Below are 19,931 nucleotides of genomic sequence, written 5' to 3'. Positions count from 1 at the left end.
TTCCTGGGGAAAGAAAGAGGGTGTTTATTGGGGAGTGAGTTCAGGGGCCAGGCTCAGGCTGTGGGTTTCCCTGGCCTGCAGCAAGGAGGCGCAGCAACAGAGCATGCAAAGCCCTGCACACAGGCGTGTAGCCCAGGCGGGTCAGATGCAGGTAGTCATACATGTCGTGGTGGCTGATGGTGCCATCTGAGTGCACAAAGCCAGGATCGGCATCCAGGAAGTGAGCACGGGGCCGGCCTGCCAGGGCAGCTCGGACCAGCTCATTGACACGACGGTTCTTCTCCCTCAGTGGGTTGGGGTGCTGGCCTCTTGGGAGTAGGGCCTGGGTGGAGGGGCAAGCCTGAGGAGGGCAGGTGGGCCACCACCTCCCCTCCCCACAGAACTCGAGCCCCACCACAGGAAGGGGCTTGAGTTGAACCCTGTTCTCTCTACCTTGGGCTTCTCTAGAATGCAGTTCACCTAGATCCTAGCCCAACCTTCTTCAGTCCTAAACACTATGATGCAGGCCATCCTTTATGTGGCCTCAGTTTACAAACAAGGAAGGGTCCTCCCAACTCTAATAGGGCAGAAGTTTTGGGGTTTTTTTTTTTAGTGAGGCAATTGGGGTTAAGTGACTTGCCCAGGGTCACACAGCTAGTAAGTGTTAAGTGTCTGAGGCCGAGTTTGAACTCAGCTCCTCCAGACTCCAGGGCTGGTGCTCTCTCCACTGTGCCACCTAGCTGCCCCAGGGCAGAAGTTTCTTAAGCCAGGGCAGGGCAGGAGTCTCAGCTTGGCATAGAACATCGGGCAAACTCTTCAGTCTGTTTCCTCTTGTAGGGTTTTAGCCCTGTGCTCACCTTGTGACCTTGCTAAAGCCCCCTCCCCCCTCCTGTGGGGGTAGGGATGCCAAGGACCTTCCCCAAAAGGCCTCCCAGCTCTGGGACCTGCCTCTGAGGGTATGGAAAAGAGAAAGGGGGAGGTAGGCAAGACAGTCTAGTGTTTGAGACCCTCCCTCGTCCTTCCATCTCAGGGTCGGCCTTTCTTACCAGCACAACCACTCGAGCCTGGGGCTGCCGCTGGTTCACCAGGCCCACGATCGTCTCAATTCCAGCCGCAACCTGCTCTGCCGTATGCCCGTGATTATTGGTCCCCACCCAGACGACCACAATCTGTGAGAAATGCGGAAAGAGGCATGGGAGTCTTGGGGGGGTGGGGGGCCTCGGGCCGCCCCAGAGATGCCCAGGCCTCGGCCCCTCTCACCTTGGGCCGGATGTGCTCTAGCTCTCCGTTCTCCAGCCTCCACAGGACGTGCTGAGTGCTATCCCCACCGATGCCAAAGTTGAGGGCATGAAGAGGGGAGAAGAGCTCCCTCCAGAGCTGCTGGGACAGGAACGGGCACAGGATAGCGGGGAGAGCCTTGCGCTAGCCCCTGCTCCTGCCCTAGCTCTGGGGTCACCACGGGTGAATGTGTGACCTCAGGGAAGCCCCCTCCCTCCGGGCCCTGCTCTCCTTCTGATCCGAAGGGCCCCCCCAGACCCCTCCTCAGAAACACTGGAAATGCTCAGCTTCCGCTCAGGCCGGGGGCAAAAAGGCACTGGTTTTGTTTCTGATTCAAGCTCATGGCTGCTCCGGATCGGTCCAACCCCCTCTATCACAGAGTGAAATGAAGGCAGGTCTTGGGACTTCCAACCCCCTCCACACCCCCACCCTGACCCGTGCTGTCCACTCACTCATGACCTTGCAGACGAGCAAAGTGAGGTGAAGTGAAGTGACTACAAGCCCCTTCCTAGGCCCAGGAGGCAGGTGATCTACAGAGAGCTCTGCCCCAGGGTCCACCCAGCCCTGGCCCCAGGGCCCCTTGGGTCTTCTCCAACATCTCTAGCCTTAGGCCTACGGATGAGGCCTTTTCCTTCCAACCCCTTCCCTCCCACCTCTCTCCATTTTACACTCAGGGTTCTGAGCCCCGGCAATGGCCAGAACTCCCCTTGCCCCAAAGCACCTCCCTCGGTTCATCCCTCTCCACCCTCAGGGAAGCAGCTGGCTGTCTCCCTCCTCCCTCCTCTGAAATGATCCCTAGCCCCTCCCAAACAAGGGATCCTCTCAAAAGCAGTACCTAGAAACTTGTGTGGGACAGAAGGCATGAAACTCACCTGCAATTGAATTAAAGGGGGGAAGGGAGCGGAGAAGCAGGGCAGGGCCTGGTATCACCTGAGGGAGGTCGTCCCCATCTGGTTGGCTAACAAGATGCTTAGCTCAGCTGTTTTTATGCCCGCCGCAGGACTGGAAGGGCCATCAGGGCCCCCTGTAAATTTTGTTCCCCTAGAACAAAACCCTATGGCCCAGCCCTAGTTCCGGCTCCTCACAGGGTTACTCCCTCTTTCCTTCCCGTCTGGGAAAAGCTGGGTAAGAGGCGATGGTCTGAATCTCCCTTTGAGTGGATTGAACACTGTTTCTTTGGACAAGCCTCAGTTTCCCCGGCCGTTTGGGGGGTGGGGGCACCTCACCTCACACTGGTGCAAGAGTTGCACCAGGGAATCCCCGATGAAAACCACGTCGGGCTCCTTGTCCTTGCTGTCTGCCACAAAGCGGTGGTGCTGCAGAGGGGACAGGACACGCTGGTCCGGCAGGGAACTCGGGCAGTGCCCGGAGAGGCTCATTTTACAGATGGGGAAACTGAGGTCCCAAGAGGGAAAGTCACTGGCCCAAGGTCACACGCGGGGAAAGGGGGGAGGGGAGACTGGGCAAGTGCACTTCTTTCTCTGACCTCAGTTTCCCCACCTGTCAAATGAGTACGGAGAGGGGCAGGGGATGGGGGGGGTGGGGAGGTATGGAGCTGCTCAGGGAAGGGGTGTGGAGGTCGGGAGCGGATCCCTTTGGCTCCGCCCCTTAGGGCCCCACCCACCCCGGCAGGTCCGAGGCTCCTCACCAGGGACATCCAGCGTCCGTCGCCCTGCACGTCCTGGACCGGAGTCGGGGTGCTGGCGGGGTTGTGGTCTCCGCTCATCACGGCGGCGGTTCGGCGGCTCCTGCTCCTGCGGCGATTCCGAGGTCAGCCCGGGCCGCGGGCTCCTCCTCTCCGCTCCTCTCTGCTCGCTGCCCGCCCTGCGCTCCCCCCTCCGCTCCCAGAGCGATGGTTCCGCCCGCCGCAGGACAATAGTCCGCCCCCCCCCAACCCCCGCCCGCAGCGGACAATGGGCCGCCCCGCCCCTCGACTCAGGCTGGGCGTGCCCATTGGGCCTGGGGGAGCGGGGGAGCCACAGTTCCCCCCCCCTGCAGCGGGGCGCAATGGGTACGTCTGCCTCACCGCTTGGATCCGGCTCCCGGCTCCCACGCGGCGCAAAGGACTCCGGCCCTGGGCTAGAGGGAGAGACCATTCCACACCGGGCGTAGGGGAGGAGGGCGAAACCATTGGCCGAGGGGAGGGCGAGAGCGTGACCCTGAGAGCAATCCACCAAAAACACCGGGAGGGCGAGACCATCTGACAACAGACAGGGGTGGGGGAGGGAGGAAGAAACCATATTCTGAGGAGGAAACCAGCATTTCTTAGGGGCCTACAATGTGCCAGGCACTGTGCTTAACTCTTTACAAATAGTATCTCATCCTCAAACGACCCTGGGTGGTAGTTGTTATCGTTATTTTCATTTTACAGGTGAGGAAACTGAGGCAGACTTGCCCAGAGACACGTGGCTATTAAGTGATTCCAAACCCAGCTCTCTAGTCTCTTCCACACTTAGCTGTCTCCGGGGGCCCAGGGAGGGTGTCCCCCTATGTCCCCACCTTAGCTCCAGCCTCCCTTTTCACACCCTCTCCTACCCAGGAGCCTCCCCTGACTCCTTACACCTCTACTATCTACGCTGGCATTCAAGGACTTGGCTGACCGCCCCACACCTAGTTCCTTTCCACCTCCTGGGGGAGGGGGTGCTCTGGTCCTTCATTCATTGCCACCACTTCGTGGCATTCCTGACTGCCAGGGTCTCTGGATCTCCTGAGCTCCTCATCCCCCTGAAGAGCTCACCTAAAGGGGCCTCTTCCAGGAAGCCCTCCCTGACTGCCCCAGCCCCCGGGGATCTCTCTCATATAGCACCCCACAGCTCCCCAGGTTACTCAAATATAAAACCAAAAGCCATTCTCAAAGTAGAAAACTGGTCCAAGCATAGGAACAAAGCTTTGGGAAGCAATTATTCAACCATCATCAGAAAGCATGCTTCACATTCACAAATAATAAGAGAAATGGAAATGGAAAGCAGCTCTGAGTTTCCACAACGTCTGACTCTCTGACCTCCTGCTGGGCATATGACCCAAGTAAGTTGTTGATAAAGAGAAAGAACAGCTCCTAGGGCACCAATACAGTTAATGTGACGTTACTGTAATACAAATGCCCAAGATAGTGAGCACAGAGCAGCGAGATGGCTGACATAGTCAGCCAAGATGGACTAGAGAATAATGGAGCCAATAGGACTGGAGAGAACCACACCAGAGCCCCTGAAAACAAATGGTGGCCCAGAGAAATGATACAGAAAGCCCTCCTTGGCCCTCTTGGTAGACGCCCCTGTGTAAAATACAGCTACATCAGAAGTCGGAATTTCGACAGGTTGATTAGTTGAACTGCCCAGTTCCACTAAGCCATACATCCCAAAAATCAGAATTTAGCCCAAGATTGCAGGGCTTTCCTGGTTATCCCTGGGTGACTTGTGGGGAGCTCCCAGTTCTCTAAAGCCCCTAGTTATTTCTCTGTCCTCAGCCCCTCCAGACTTGTGGCAGCATGATCTGCTTCCCCATTCCTGGACATGTCACCTGTCAATGCTATTTTGGCTTCCCTATCACAAGGTGGACTCACCTTGAGCTTGCGGTCCACTAAGACCGCACAAATCTTCAGAAAATTTTGTTTAGCTAAATGCCCCACCTCTTGTCCTGAAGAGGTTGATTTTTTTGGAACCCAAGGCTAAGACTGTCCAGTGACAGCACTGGAGGCTGCACACACATTGGGAGGGTATCCTAGGTCACAAATGAGGGGCCACAGGAACAAGAGCAGCCTGTACTGGGGGAAGCAGATAGTCCAGGGATCAGTTGACCATTAAGCAGCAAGAGACTGTCAGTGGTGCCAGCCGCCAGCCCAGAGGTCCTGTCAACTTGGATGTATGAGTGGAAGGTCTCCTGGGCCTCCCAAGCCTTCTAAGAGCTGATCAGGAGAAACCCTTTTGGAGCCCGGGTTCTGAAGGAGTCAAAGATGGGATAGAAAGGGTTCAAGGTTATTAGGATGTTGTAGCTCCCATCTAAACCCTGAAGAATGCCCTGCTTTTGGTCAGCCCTCTAGATGGAAAAAGGAGTCCCGGGCAGGTGGCTTTCCTGGGGAGGCACAGCTTCATTGAACGCGATAAACTCATGGCAAGAGAGCTGTTAAGCTCTCAATGCTTGTCAAATGAGACCATTGCTCCAGCATAGACATCCCCTGTTCCAAGGGTCCTCCCAGCTCTGACATCCCCTGTTCTAAGGGCCCTCCCAGCTCTGACATCCCCTGTTCTAAATTTCCTCCCAGCTCTGACGTTCTCTGTTCTGTCCCTTTCCAGCTCCAACTTGCTTTGTTTGAAGGCCCCTCTTAGCCCTGACATTCTAGGATTAAAGGCTCCTCCCAACTCTGACATTCTCCATTCTAAGGGCCCTCATCTGTCTAGAGCTGGGGCCAGAATGGCTACCACAGACCACCAAGCCAAATCCCACATTCAGTTGCTTTCCACCCACTTGCACTTGCCTGTTGTCAGCTTTCCTTGTCTTCTGTCTTGCTCTCCTTGGGGAGAACAAACTGTCTGGATCTCACAAGGGAAAGGACAGGAAGGAGAGAGCATTCCACATAGACACCCACATTTGAGCTGTGCTCAGGCACAATCCTGTCCCTGTGGATACTTGTCCCAAAGCAGATGTTGGCTCCCTGGGAACTCGGGTCCAGAGGAAGGGGGCATGGGCAATCCTCAGGGGGCATTTTGCTGACTCATTTTCTGTCCCTCTAAACCACCATCTAACCACAGACCTGGGATCAATGATAGTGGGAGAGCCAGTAAGGGAGCCATCTGTCTTGAGTAAGTCCTTGTAAAATTCCAATTTATTCGGTTTAGCCCCATGCTCTTTCTCCTCAAAATCTTTTAAAATCTTGACTCTGTCCCTTCAGTGTACTAGGGGTCCTTTCCACTTTTGTATTATCGACAGATCTGACAAGTGTGTTAGTCATTGGTAAAAATGGAGCAAGTCACTGGGGACCTTCCAAAATGGCATTCAACTATCAATCCACCAATCAGCAACCATTTATTAATTGCCTGCTATGCCCCAGGCACTAGTTAAAGTGCTGGGTACACAAAGACAAAACAAAAACAGCTTCTGGCCTCATGGAGATAGAAACTTCTAAGTGGATACAGTCTTTTGTTTTGGAGCCAGCAAGACCTGAGTTCAAATCATCTTAGCTGCTTATTTGTTTTGTGACCCTGGGCAAGTCACTTAACCTCTGTCTCCCTCGGTTTCCTTTTTCCTCAAAAAGGGATGATACAAACAGCACCCACCTCATTGGGTTGGTTTTTTTTTTTTTTTTGAGGATCACCCGAGTATAATGTATGCAAGGTGTGATATGAATGTTAGCCATTATTACTATTCTGTGGGGGATATCTAATGAACATGTATAGATACATACAAAATACATGCAAAATAATGAGGTGAATTTGAGAGGAGGGCACATTGAATGTCAGAGCCTCTAAGGATGGCCCTTAGACAGCAGCTGCCATGGGGGTTGGGTGGGGGTTGGGGGGCAGCTAGGTGTCACAGTGGATAAAGCACTGGCCCTGGATTCAGGAGGACCTGAGTTCAAATCCAGCCTCAGACACTTGACCCATACTATCTGTGTGACCCTGGGCAAGTCACTTAATCTTCATTGTCCCACAAAACAAACAAAGAAAAGGCCTCAAGTAAAAGATGGCAGCGTTTGAGCTGCATCTTGTGGAAGAATAGGGATTCTAAAGGTAGATGGACAGGGAGTCAGGATGCAGTCAGAAGGCAGAGAGATGGGAATGGAGGAGTATTCTCCTGCATGAGGAACAGTAAGAAGACCAGTGTGGCCCATAGGAATCATGAAGGTTGGAAAAATAGGCAAGTGTGAGCATGCCCTTAAATGTCAGTCAGAGGAGTTGGTGACCTGAATGATAATTCCATTAAAAATATATATCTTTGTATTTCTTTTGTTAAATATTTTTCAATTATGTTTAAATTTAATAACATCATTGAATTTTAAATAAATTTGTATTGATATTTCTTTACATTTCCACCTTTCTCATAGTATCCCTCCCTCTCCCCTCCCAGAGAGCCATCCCACATAAAATGTTTTTCAATGAAAAGAAAAAGAGGAAGAAGAGGAAACAGTCAACAAAAGTAATCAATACACAGAAAAAGTCTGGAAATGTATGCAGTGTTCCACACCAGTGAACCCCCACCTCTACAAAGGAATCAGGGCCGGGGCTGTCTTCTGGTAGCTCTTCTTTGGGGTCGTGCTGGTCTTTTATAGTATCTAAACATTCCCCTTTGATTACCTTGTGAGGATTGTTTTTTCTGTCACAAGGGCTCACATGTCTCTTGGCAGGAAGTGGGGCAGTACAGACAGACACTTCTAGCCTTTTCTCTTCCTACCCTTCTCTAGGGGAGTTTTTAATTCCTGCTGGGAATGAAAGCTGGTCCCCTCCTGTCCACCGCTATCCTCAGACAGAAGGGAGTACCAGGCTAGAATTATATCTCTCTGCTCCTCTAAAAATTGGTAGTATGGGGGATGTTTTTAGGTTCAACCAATTTCTGATCTGTACTTAATTAGGGAGTAGAACTCCAAGTTTTATATCCAAAGCTTGACCCCTTTCCTACCAAACACCAGTTCTACAATGAACACACATAGCAAGTAGGAAAGAAACTCATTGAGCAAGTGTGTAACAACAGAAATCAGAGAACACCTACAGAGGAAGATAAACCAGACAATACAGAGTGAAAGGTTCTCAGCTCAGCAGAGAGGGCGTTGGGGAAAAGAGAGACAGAGGGAGGGAAGGGGAGAGAGAGAGAGAGAGAGAGAGAGAGAGAGAGAGAGAGAGAGAGAGAGAGAGAGAGATGGCGATCCCCAAAGTCTCTAGTGTAGCAAGAAGCTGGGGATGGGGACACGATGGAGACTCCCATTTTCTCTCAGATCAGCTTCTTTCCAAAGTGTTTTCCTTCAGCCACTTGAAATGGAGTTGGTATCGCCCACCTTCCCTCTGGAAGCTGGAAGCCAGGAGCATCCGAAATGCCAAAAGATGGGAGAGACCTGAAGAAACTGATGAGACGCAAAGTGAGTCCAAAGAAAACAGCGGTTCAAAGAATACGGAGGCGTCTCCTCTGTCTCCCTCTCGCCAACCCCGCCTCTCAAGAGGCGCCAGGCATTGATCTCTTAATAAGGAAAGAGTCCCATACCAATGGACTTTAGGACTCGTGTTACATTGCCATTTACACTGTTAGAAACCACTGTATAAATGACCCAAGACATCGCCGAAGGACGCCTGACGAAAACTACTATCCACCTCGCGAGAAAGAACTGACGGAGCCTGAATGTGGATCGAAGCGAGCTTTTTAAACTTTCTTTCTTTTTTTTTTTCCTTTGGTCTGTTTTTTTCTGTCACAACATGTCTCATATGGAAATATGTTTTGCATGACTGCACACGTATAGCCTGTATCAAATTGCTTGCCTTCTCAATGAGGGGTGAGGGAAAGAGAGAGAGAATTTGTAATTCAAAATTAAAAAAAAAAAAAGATTGTGTGTGTGTGTGTGTGTGTGTGTGAGGCGATTGGGGGTTAAGTGACTTGCCCAGGGTCACACAGCTAGTAAGGGTCGAGTATCTGAGGTCTCATTTGAACTCAGCTCCTGACTCCAGGGCCAGTGCTTTATCCACTGCGCCATCTAGCTGCCCCCCAAATAGAATGTTAATAATGGTTTTGCATGTAATTGGAAAAAATCAAATAAAATTTTGGGGGACGGGCAAAGAGGGTTAAGTGACTTGCCCAGGGTCACACAGCTAGTAAGTGTCAAGTTCCCAGGGTCACACAGCGGGTAAGTGTCAAGTGTCTGAAGCCAGATTTGAATCCAGGTCCTCCTGAATCCAGGGCTGGTGTTTTATCCACTGCGCCACCTAGTTAGCAATGATTTATGTAAATCATTCTATGTTTCTCTGTATTTATCATATTGGTCATTCTTACAGTGTAGTAAAATTCTGTTTCATTTATGTACTATAATTTGTTTCACCATTCCCTAATTGGTTAGCATCTATTTTGTTTACAATCCTTTGCTACCACAAAAAGTACTGATATAAATATTTTGGTATATATGGGGATTCTTTCTTATCAGTGACCTCCTTAGGGGTATATACCTAGTAGTGGAAGCCACTGGAGTTGGCTGAGTAGGGAAATAACATGGCTTGTTAAATGGGCCAAGGCAACTAGGTAATCTTTCTCTATCTCCTTACTTATACAGGGATTTTAAACATGTATTTCCTCCTTCTGGTCAAGTGGTCTATAGTTCTCTCTCAAGCTTGAGCTGCTTTTGTCTCTCCCTCCTTTAATCCCCACCCTAATGTTCTCCACTATCCTCACACTTCTGGTTCCTGGATGTCTTAACACAAGATTCTTTTCCCATTTGTCTGATTTCTGTTTCTCAGACTCCTTTGATGGTTCTTGAATCTTGTCACTGCCACTGTGTCCTCTAAGCAGGGGAATGCTGATAAACATTTAACAACCAGTTCTGGTGGGGGAAATGTACCCATGATACACTTTTTTTTTTTTGCCGGGCAATGGGGGTTAAGTGACTTGCCCAGGGTCACACAGCCAGTAAGTGTCAAGTGTCTGAGGCCAGATTTGAACTCAGGAACTCCTGAATCCAGGGCCTGTGCTTTATCCACTGCGCCACCTAGCCGCCCCCATGATACACTTTTAAGTTTAATCAGAATTAGTAACATTTTCTCAATCGCTTTCTTAAGTCGACAATCAATACAATAAATCAAGCCCTGATTTGTAGCATTTTCCAATGTATCAGGCATAAATGCTCAAACTAAAAATTGACTATTGGCTTTCACAACACAGGAATTGGCTCCGGAACATCCCTGCCCCTCAAATCTCTGTCCTTTCCTTGGTGATCTCTCAAGCATTCAATTCCAATTGTTGTCTCTATGAAGATGGTTCTGAGGTATATATTCACACCTACATTTATGGAGATGGTTCTTAGGTTTATAAACCCAGTCCTAACTAAGCTATCTATCATCTCACACCACCAACTGTTTGTTGATCATTTCAAACTGAACATCTCATGAGTATTTCTTTTTATTGTTGGGTTTTTTTTTCGTTGTTGTTGAGGCAATTGGGGTTAAGTAACTTGCCCAGGGTCACACAGCTGGTAAGCATCTGGGACTGGGTTTGAACTCAGGGCCTCCTGACTCCAGGGCTGGTGCTCATCCACTGTACTAACCAGCTGTCCCTTAAGCACCACAAACAATACATGGCCAAACAGAGTTTATTATCTACACACACACACACACACACACACACACACATACAATGTCAACCTTCCCCTCTTCCAAACTAGTCACCCAGGCTCATACCCTTGGTATCATCCTTGACTCCTCCCTCCCACTCATCCCACATGGCCAATCTGTTGCCAAACAGATCTTGTTATTCGCAACATCTCTAGTCTACAACCTTTCTCTCCACTCACACAGCCACCAACCCAGTTCAGACTCTTTCCCCTCTTGCAGCTGCTGACAAAGTAGACAGAATGTCAGGGAGACCTGAGTTCAAATGCTACCTCAGACACTTACTAGCTATTGTGGTGGTGCCCACAGGTGAGGAAAAAAGGTACCAAACTGAATGGATAGAGATTCTTTAGGTGGGAGTTCCCTTCACCAATGAAAATGAGTCCATCCCTCCCTCCCTTCCCCCTGAGAACAAAGACTTTTGTTCTTGAGCTTAGCGCAGAACTCAGTACTTAGTAGTCACTTAATAAATGTTTCTTGCTTGTTTGATTGAAAAATGATGCTACTTCCTAGATCCTTGAATATTTTTGGTTCCTCTCAAATGAAGCTATAACCTTCCTTAGCCAAGCACCAGATATCTCTCCATGAGGGTAATTTTTCTCCTTGTATGAAGGAAGATCTGTAGTTCATCTTGTTTATTAAGCATATTTTTATTTTTAATAATATTTTAGTTTCCCCCCAAATTACATGTAAAAACATTTTTGGGGGGGCAGGGCAATGAGGGTTAAGTGACTTGCCCAGCACACAGCTAGTAAGTGTCTGAGGTCAGATTTGAACTCAGGTACTACTGAATCCAAGGCTGGTGCTTTATCCACTGTGCCACCTAGCTGCCCCCAAAACAATTTTTAACATTCATTTCTAAAGTTTTGAGCTCTTAGTCATATTTTAAAATTAAACTTTTTCCCATTAAGAAGTATTTATCTCCTTATACCTCCACCACCCCAACCACTGTGGGGGGGGCGGGCAGGGGGGAAGAAAAGAAAAACAAAACCCTTATAACAAATATCCATGGCCAAGCAAGATACATTTCTCCTGTTTCCTGTTTACCTTTTTATGCTTCTCCAGGGTCTTGTATTTGAAAGTCAAATTTTCTATTCAGTTCAGGTCTTTTCATCACAAATGCTTAAAAGATACATTTCTACATAGGTCACGTCTGTAAATGTCTGTCTCCTTCTGAATCTTGAATCTGTCAGCTCTGTCAGGAGATGGGTAGCATGTCTCCTCATTGGTGATTTCTTAGGAACCGTGCCTGGTCATTGTGTTGATCAGAGTTCTGAAGTCTTTCAAAGTAAGTTGTTTGTCTTTACAATATGGTTATTTTATCAATAGTTCCCCTGGTTCTGGTCCCTTCACTCTGCATTTTATATATATATATATATATATATATGTATGTATATATGTATATATATATACACACACATATATATACATATATACATATATATACATATATATATATATATATATATATATATATATATATATATATATATATATATATATATATATATATATATATATATATATATATTGCTCCAGGTTTCTCTGAATTCAACTGTTTCATCATTTCTTCCAGCATAATAGTGTTCCATCACAATAACATACCACAATTTGTTTGGCCATTCCTTAACTGATGGACATCCCCTCAGTTTCCAATTCTCTGCCACCACAAAAAGAGCTGCTATAAATATTTTTGTCCATATGGGCCCTTTTCCTCTTTTTTGATCTCCTTGAGGGTATAAGCCTAGAAGTGGTAAGTACTCGTTCCAAATTGATTTCCAGAATGGCTAGACCAATTCAGAGATCCTTCATATTAAAAAAAAATTGTATAAAAAAAAGAGAGAAAAATTGTATATAAACATCTGAGGTCCTAGACTTTATTGCTCCCCCATGAGTCACTTATTCCACATATGGGACGGTAGCTCTTTCAAATTAGAATGATAGAATGTTGAAGCTGGGAGGAACTTTAGGGTAGAGAATGTCAGAGCCACCAAAGACAATTGACTTCAACCCATTTCGTAGATGTGGAAACTGACTCAAAGAGGGGAGACCTTCCCTGGCTCACACAGTGAAATAAGGACGGAATCAGGACTGGAGCCCAAGGCTCTTTGGTTAAATTATTTACAAAGTGAGTGAGAAGTGAGAACCAACATCACCCTTTGGTGTTTTTTCTTTCATGGAACCAGATATCTGTGCTGGTGTCAAAAAGCTCTCTCCTTCCAGGTGTTAGATTTAGGAAGAGTAAATGTCATCCAGATGGTCAGAGCAGTTGTCACTTAAATGGTTAAGCAATGATGCGAAAATATGTTTGAAGCCATTGCTTTTACTGGGTCATAGTCCATTACTGGATCCATTTTTTGTAGGTGTTCCTCAGGAGTCTATCCTGGGTCTTTCCCTCTCCTTTCTTCCTCTCTTTTCCTCTCTCCTCTTCCCCCCTTTCTTCTTCTCTTCTCTCTTCCCCTGTCTTTTCCTCTCTTTCTCCCTCTGTTTTGCTCTAAGAAGGTAGTCCTTGCCCTCAGGAAGCTTACGCTTGAATGGGGGAAAACAACGCACCAAGGACAGCTGAAAAGTGTGTGTGAGGGGCAGAGCTAGGAGAGGCTCGAAGGAGGAAGCATGACTGTCCTGGGCCCTCCAGGTAGAAACTCCAGGAGTAGCTCACCAATGGGAGAACAGGGGCAGAGGCATCATTCAGGGTGAGAAGTCTGTCAGAGCTGATGAAGTCCAGAAAACCAGGCCCAGAGCTCTAGGTTTCTGGAGACCCTTTATTCTCTTTGGTGTGGTGCACCAGAGGTTCCCAGAGACATGGCATAGCTTCTGAGCTGGGCTTGTGGAATGGTGAATCTGCATCTGGTCTGTCCTTGGCCTCCAATTCAGACCCTGCCAGGAGCTGATCCTGAACATTGTTAAGACATTGATTGAAGAAAGATCTGGAAGATCTTTCCAGTTCAAAAGGTAGTGCTCCAGCTAATGGATAGGAGGAGAAGAGGGAAGGAGATCTAGGCTAAGACATCTCCTCCCCTGTCCCCCAAGTGATTCCCCCTCAGGCATTTTTACCAGGACACACTTCTACACGAAGGCTTTTTGGATCCCCCTTGCTGGCTCATGCCCTCCCTCCCAACTGACTGTGTATTTGACTATTCTGTATTTCTCCAGCCTCAGTTTCTCTCCAGAGTCCCAGTCCCCCATTGCTAATTGACTGAAGAACAACTACTGAGCATCCTGTAGGCATCTCAAACTCAGTGTTCAAAATGAAGAAGCGCAACTGATAGAAAGTTCTGGATTTGGAGTTAGGGAACCTTGGATTCATTCTGCTTCTGATACATGCTCTCAGAGGCAGTTAGGTGGTGCTGCAGGGGATGGAACACTGGGACTGGAGTTAGGAAAACCTGAATTCAAATCCAGCCTCAGACACTTAGTAGCTGTATGACCCTGGGAAAGTGACTTAACCCCTGTCTGCTTCAGTTTCCTTATCTGAAAACAGAGATAATAAGAACCTCAAATGCCAGGCTTGTTGTGAGAATTAAATGAGATAATATTTGTAATGCACATTTCACAGTGCCTGCCACACAGTAGGTGTTTAATAAATGTTTGTTTACTTCCTTCCTATCTGAGTGACCATAAGCATGTCACTAAATTTCTCTGATCCTTAGTTTTCTCATCTTTAAGAATAACTGTAGGCGGGGCGGCTAGGTGGCACAGTGGATAAAGCACCGGCCCTGGATTCAGGAGTACCTGAGTTCAAATCCGGCCTCAGACACTTACTAGCTGTGTGACCCTGGGCAAGTCACTTAACCCCCATTGCCCCGCAAAAAAAAAAAAAAAAAAAGAATAACTGTAGGGGCAGCTAGATGGCGCAGTGGATAAAACACCAGCCCTGGATTCAGGAGTACCTGAGTTCAAATCCGGCCTCCGACACTTAACACTTACTAGCTGTGTGACCCTGGGCAAGTCACTTAACCCCAACTGCCTCACCAAAAAAAGAAAAAAAAAAGAATAACTGTAGGGGCGGCTAGGTGGCGCAGTGGATAAAGCACCGGCCTGGGATTCAGGAGTTCCTGAGTTCAAATCCAGCCTCAGACACTTGACACTTACTAGCTGTGTGACCCTGAGCAAGTCACTTAACCCCCATTGCCCCGCAAAAAAAAAAAAAAAAGAATAACTGTAATATCTATCTCACAGGGTTGCTATGGGGCTCAAAGGAGATAAAAATAAGTACTTTAAAATCTTAACATGTTATATAAGTTTCACCTCTAAACCTTCCTCTATACTTCTCTACAGAGCCCAGACCTACTTCATTTGTTGGCCCCTAGACAGATATCCCAGGTTTAAGGAATGTTTGGGGCTGGTATCTACTCAGAACTATAACTCATGAGCCCCCACAGATGTTTCTTATATCAAACCAACCAAGGAACACATTAACCCAAAGTAAAAAGCATTAGTTAACCAATACAATAAAATAAATGACAAAGGAAATATAGTCCATATAAATGAACATGGGAGGTACTCTCTCTGTTTTTTTTTTTTTATTGAGGCAATTGGGGTTAAGTGACTTGCCCAGGGTCACACAGCTAGTAAATGTTAAGTGTCTGAGGCCGGATTTGAACTCAGGTACTCCTGACTCCAGGGCCGGTGCTCTATCCACTGCCCGCGCCACCTAGCTGCCCCCAAGGTACTCTCTCTGACAGGTTACTAATTAATGGTAAGAGAGGAAACACACAAAGGGAATATATGTGGCCAAGGACCTCACACTGAAGGAGTGTAGATAGCTAGGGTAATACAAGTGAGAGAGGACAATTAACTCCATATTCCTCCTGGAGCACCTCTTTATCTTCAACCTTTCAATTCTGTTGCTGCCATCAGCTGCTCTTGTGATAGCCTCTGAATTTACGCTGATCTCATCACTGTTTGGACCTCACCCTTGGTCTTTTCTCTCCACTATATTGCCACTATTTGGTCCAAGCTGCTCTCTGATGGGGCTCTGCTACTACCATTTGCAGACTCTGCAAGAAGGTCTATCCCTTTCCTAGTCCCAATGGTTACATCAGCTCTTTTATGATTCAAGCAACCAAAGAAGTCCTGAGTCAGTGTTTACCTTTTGAACTGCTTTTTTCCTGGTTCAGCTGCTATTCTTTGAATTCAATGAATTCCTTGAGTTTAAACAAGAAAATTCCTTTTAAAAAAAAACATTTTTATTTATGCTGTTGTTTTTTTTACATCATCTGTATTATCCTCTATATTCTTCTTCCTTCCCCTCCCAGACAGCCATATTCTAGAACAAATAAGTTGGGTTTTTTTTTTTGGTTGTTGTCATTTTTGGTTTTGGTGAGGCAATTAGGGTTAAGTGACTTGCCCAGGGTCACACAGCTAGTAAGTGTCAAGTGTCCGAGGCCGGATTTGAACTCAGGTCCTCCTGACTCCAGGGCCAGTGCTCTATCCACTGCACCACCTAGCTGCTCCACAAATAAGTTTTTAAAAGAAAAAAAGAGGAAGAAGAGACAAATTCTTCAAAACTTTTCCACATGTTAAAAAAAACCTGACTGGGGGCAGCTAGGTGGCGCAGTGGATAAACTGTCAGCCCTGGATTCAGAAGTATCAGAGTTCAAATCTGACCTCAGACACTTGACACTTGCTAGCTGTGTGACCCTGGGCAAGTCACTTAACCCTCACTGCCCTGCAAAAAACCAAAAAACCAAACAAAAAAACCTGACCAAAAAAATTCTACCCTCATGAATACCAACCTCTGCAAAAGAGGAAGAGGGAGGTGTTTTCTCATATCTTTTTGGAGGGTCCAAGTTTGTTCTTCATAATTGTACAACATTCAGTTTCAGTTATTTTGTAGTTAATGCTCTTTCCATTTACATTGTTAGTCAGTGATTATATTGTGTTTTTGGTTTTGCTTATGTCATTTTCATCAGTTCAAGTCATTCTTTTTTTGCTTCTCTATATTCATCATATTGGGCATTTCTTACAGCACAATCATATTCCATTACATTTACATGCCATAATTTTTGAAGCTATTTCCCAGTCAATGGTCATATATTTTGTTTCTTGTTCTTTGCTACCACAAAAAGTATTGTTATAAATATTTTGATATACATGGTGTAGCCAGGAGATATGATGGAAATCATACTTTAAGTTTTTCTTTTCTGTCTCTCTCTCTCTATCTCTTCCTTCCTTCCTTTTCTCTTTTTTCCTACCTTTCTTTCTCTCTTTTTTCTGTCTTTCTTTCTTTCTCCTTTTTTTCTTTCCTTCTTTCCTTCTTTCCTTCTTTCTTTCTTTCTTTCTTTCTTTCTTTCTTTCTTTCTTTCTTTCTTTCTTTCTTTCTTTCTTTCTTTCTTTCTTTCTTTCTTTCTTCTCTCTCTCTCTCTCTCTCTCCCCTCTCTCTCTTTCTTCTTTCCTTTCTTCCTCATTGACCTCCTTTGAGTATATACCCAGCAATGGAAGCTTTGGGTCACAGAGTATGGATATTTTAGCTAACATATTTACACAATTCCAAATTGCTCATCAAAATTATTGTAACAATTCACAGGTTGGCTGACAATGCTTTAGTTAGCCTAGACAATTCTTCTTCATTCCCATCATTCCCCTTTTCACTCCCTGCCAATCACCCTTGAGCATCTTTATTTAGAAAGACAGAAGGAAAGGGTAGAGCCGAGGACTTTCTCTCCTATCTTCCTGTCATAACCAAACTAGATGCCCTCACCATGCATATTTCTTTTAAGGGGTGGGGGTGTTACCTTCCCATTCACCCAAGTTCATAATCTGAGGGATCCTTGACTTCTCTTTCACTCATCTCTTTGACCACCCAAATGCAATTTCCCATTCTTACCACATGTTGGCAATTCTACTTCCAGAGCATAGCTTACACCCATCCTATCCTCTCCACTGACATAACAACCACTTGAGATCAAGCCCTCATCATCCTTCACCAGAATTATTATAGCTGTTTTCTAATTGGTTCCTCCCTCTTCCAGTCTCTCCCCTTTCCAATCTGTCCTCATACCACAGCCAAAATAATCTCCAAGGTTTGATGATGTTACTCCACTACTCACAGATCTTCATTGGTTCCCTGGTTGGATCATAGATCTATAGTTGGAAGCAGGGGGTATTTTGGTAAATGTTTAACAAATGGCTCCTTGAGGGGAAAAATGTACGGGAAACATTTTTAAGTTGAATTTGCATTATTCACATTCTCTCCATCTCTTTCTTAAGTCTATCCAAGTAACAAAACAATAAATCAAACCCTAATTTGTAGCATCTGCTGATTTTTGACATTTAAATGCTCACACTGAAAATTTAACAATCAGCTCTCATAAACCTTTATGAACTGGTTATAAGTGATTTTGGGGGGTCATCTCATCCAACCTCCCTCATTTTCTAGAAGAAGGCATTGAAGGGGCATCGAGGTGACACAGTGGATAGAGCATCACCCCTGGAATCAGGAGGACCCAAGGTTCTAATTTGGCCTCAGACACTTACTAGTTGTGTGATCCTGGGCAAGTCACTTAACCCGTATTGCCAAAACTAGGAGGAGGAGGAGGAGGAGGAGGAGGAGGAGGAGGAGGAGGAGGAATTGAGATCCAAAGAGGTTATGTTAGTTCTCCAAGCTCGCACAGGTCATAACTGGAAGGAACTTTATTTAGAACATAGGCTGTCAGAGTCTCAAGGGACCATAGAGCAGAGAGCTTAGTGACAGAACTGGAATTTGAACTCAGCTCCACTGACTTCATATTCAGCACTCTGGACCATGTTGCCTGTAGGCTAAAATACAAATTACTCAATAAGGCATTTAAAGCCTCCAGTTCTGAATCATGATTCAATAATCCAGCCTCCATGACTTTGCCCAGCCTCTCCCCCATACCCAGAATGCATTCTCTCCTCACTTTAACCTTTTAGAATCCTCGTCTTCTTTCAAGTCTCAGCTCAGGAGCTGCTTCTTTCATGAAGCCTTCCTTGATTTTCTTTTCCTCTCCACACTCAAGAATACCTCCCCTCCCCCCGCACACACACCATTGTTACCTATTGTTAGTTCAGTCTCTGTCTTCAAATTTTTGTTCAGTCATTTTTCAGTCATGTCTGACTTTGTGAACCCATTTGGGTTTTTTTCTTGGCAAATATACGATTCCTTCTCCAGCTCATTTTACAAATGAGGAAACTGAGGCAAATAGGGTTAAGTGACTTGCCCAGGGTCATACAATAAGTATCTGTAGCTAGATTTGAATTCAGGTCTTTCTGACTCTAGACCTAGCACTCTATCCACTCTGCCACTTAGCTGCTTTGTATTCATTTCTCAGAATACATGTTTTAGTCCCTAGTAAACTCCTTGAGGGTAGGGACTGTTTTTTGTCTTTATACCATAGGGCCACAGGATTATAGATTTCAAGACAGAAAGGATTTCATAGGCCACTGAGTATAACCCCTTCATTCTACATAGAAGGAAACTAGGTACAGAAAGGTTGGCTTACTTTCCCAAGGCTACACAGGTAGTAAGTAGCAAAGTTGGGATTTGAACAGAGACCCACTGACCCCAGATCCTGTTCTTTCCATTGTCTTAAGATGCCTCCTCATCTCTTTCCCACTGCTCCTCTGTTCTCCTGAAGCAAATTCCCCTCCTTTCCTACTGTCTTCCCTCTTCCTCTTCTCCTCCAACCCCCACCCCAGGCAACGAGGGAGTCTAGTACATCATGGATGGATGGATGGATGGATGGACTCCAATGAACACTAGCTACAGCGTATTTTGAGGGGGCACTGAACTTGAAAGTCAAGAGATGGAGTCTCTATGGTAGAAAGTGGGTAGCTCTGGGAATCTGCTTTCATTTCCCTTGGCCTCTTTTCTCACCTGTACAATAGATGTGCTAAGACTTGCACTCAATGATGACTTGCCCAGGTGTTTGAGAGAAAGCCCTCTGTGGACTTCCCTGCTGCTCAGTCTAGGGTCCAGTTATCTCTACTCAAAACCAATGGGAGAAGGGCAGCTAAGTGGCGCAGTGGATAAAGCACTGGCCTTGGATTTGGGAGGACCTGAGTTCAAAATCCAGCCTCAGACACTTGACACTAGCTGTGTGACCCTGGGCAAGTCACCTAACCCTCATTGCCCCGCAAAGAAAACCCCAAAAACAAAAAAACAAAGACCAATGGGAGAGCCTCTTCTGAGACTCAGATCTGTGGACAAGCTCCAGCTCCCTGTACCCTGGAGAATGCCTGGGCTGAGGGAGGAGAGTAACTCCCTGACAGCTGTGGGGGCCAGGCTGAAGGATCCATCTTCTCCCTTACAATGGGGTGGCTCTAGGACCGCTGGGGTAGCTTGATGTCTCAACCTCTGCTTCCTCCGCTGTACAATGAGGGTTCTAGCCCCTCCATTTATGTTTTCAGACTTCTCTCAGC

General features: G+C 46.6%; 1 protein-coding gene across 2 annotated transcripts; it reads right to left on the bottom strand.

The window, feature by feature from the left end:
* On the bottom strand, positions 1–3,435 carry PAFAH1B3 (platelet activating factor acetylhydrolase 1b catalytic subunit 3). 2 transcript variants are annotated; one of them, XM_043995058.1, is made up of 6 exons: positions 3,284–3,435; positions 2,906–3,011; positions 2,484–2,573; positions 1,240–1,359; positions 1,026–1,148; positions 1–322 (listed from the first exon to the last, which is right to left on the bottom strand). In XM_043995058.1, exons 2-6 carry the CDS (start codon positions 2,981–2,983, stop codon positions 41–43), a joined length of 693 nt encoding a protein of 230 aa, XP_043850993.1. In that variant the 5' UTR covers positions 2,984–3,011; positions 3,284–3,435; the 3' UTR covers positions 1–40. The 2 variants fall into 2 exon arrangements, with proteins under 2 accessions (XP_043850993.1, XP_043850994.1); XM_043995059.1 differs by having other exon boundaries at positions 1,240–1,356; positions 3,284–3,310.
* Positions 3,436–19,931: the final 16,496 nt, after the last annotated feature.

Source organism: Dromiciops gliroides, chromosome 3 (genome assembly GCF_019393635.1).
Source record: "Dromiciops gliroides isolate mDroGli1 chromosome 3, mDroGli1.pri, whole genome shotgun sequence".
In the NCBI taxonomy this organism is placed as follows: Eukaryota; Metazoa; Chordata; class Mammalia; order Microbiotheria; family Microbiotheriidae; genus Dromiciops; species Dromiciops gliroides.
This window is presented reverse-complemented; position numbering and strand designations above follow the sequence as displayed.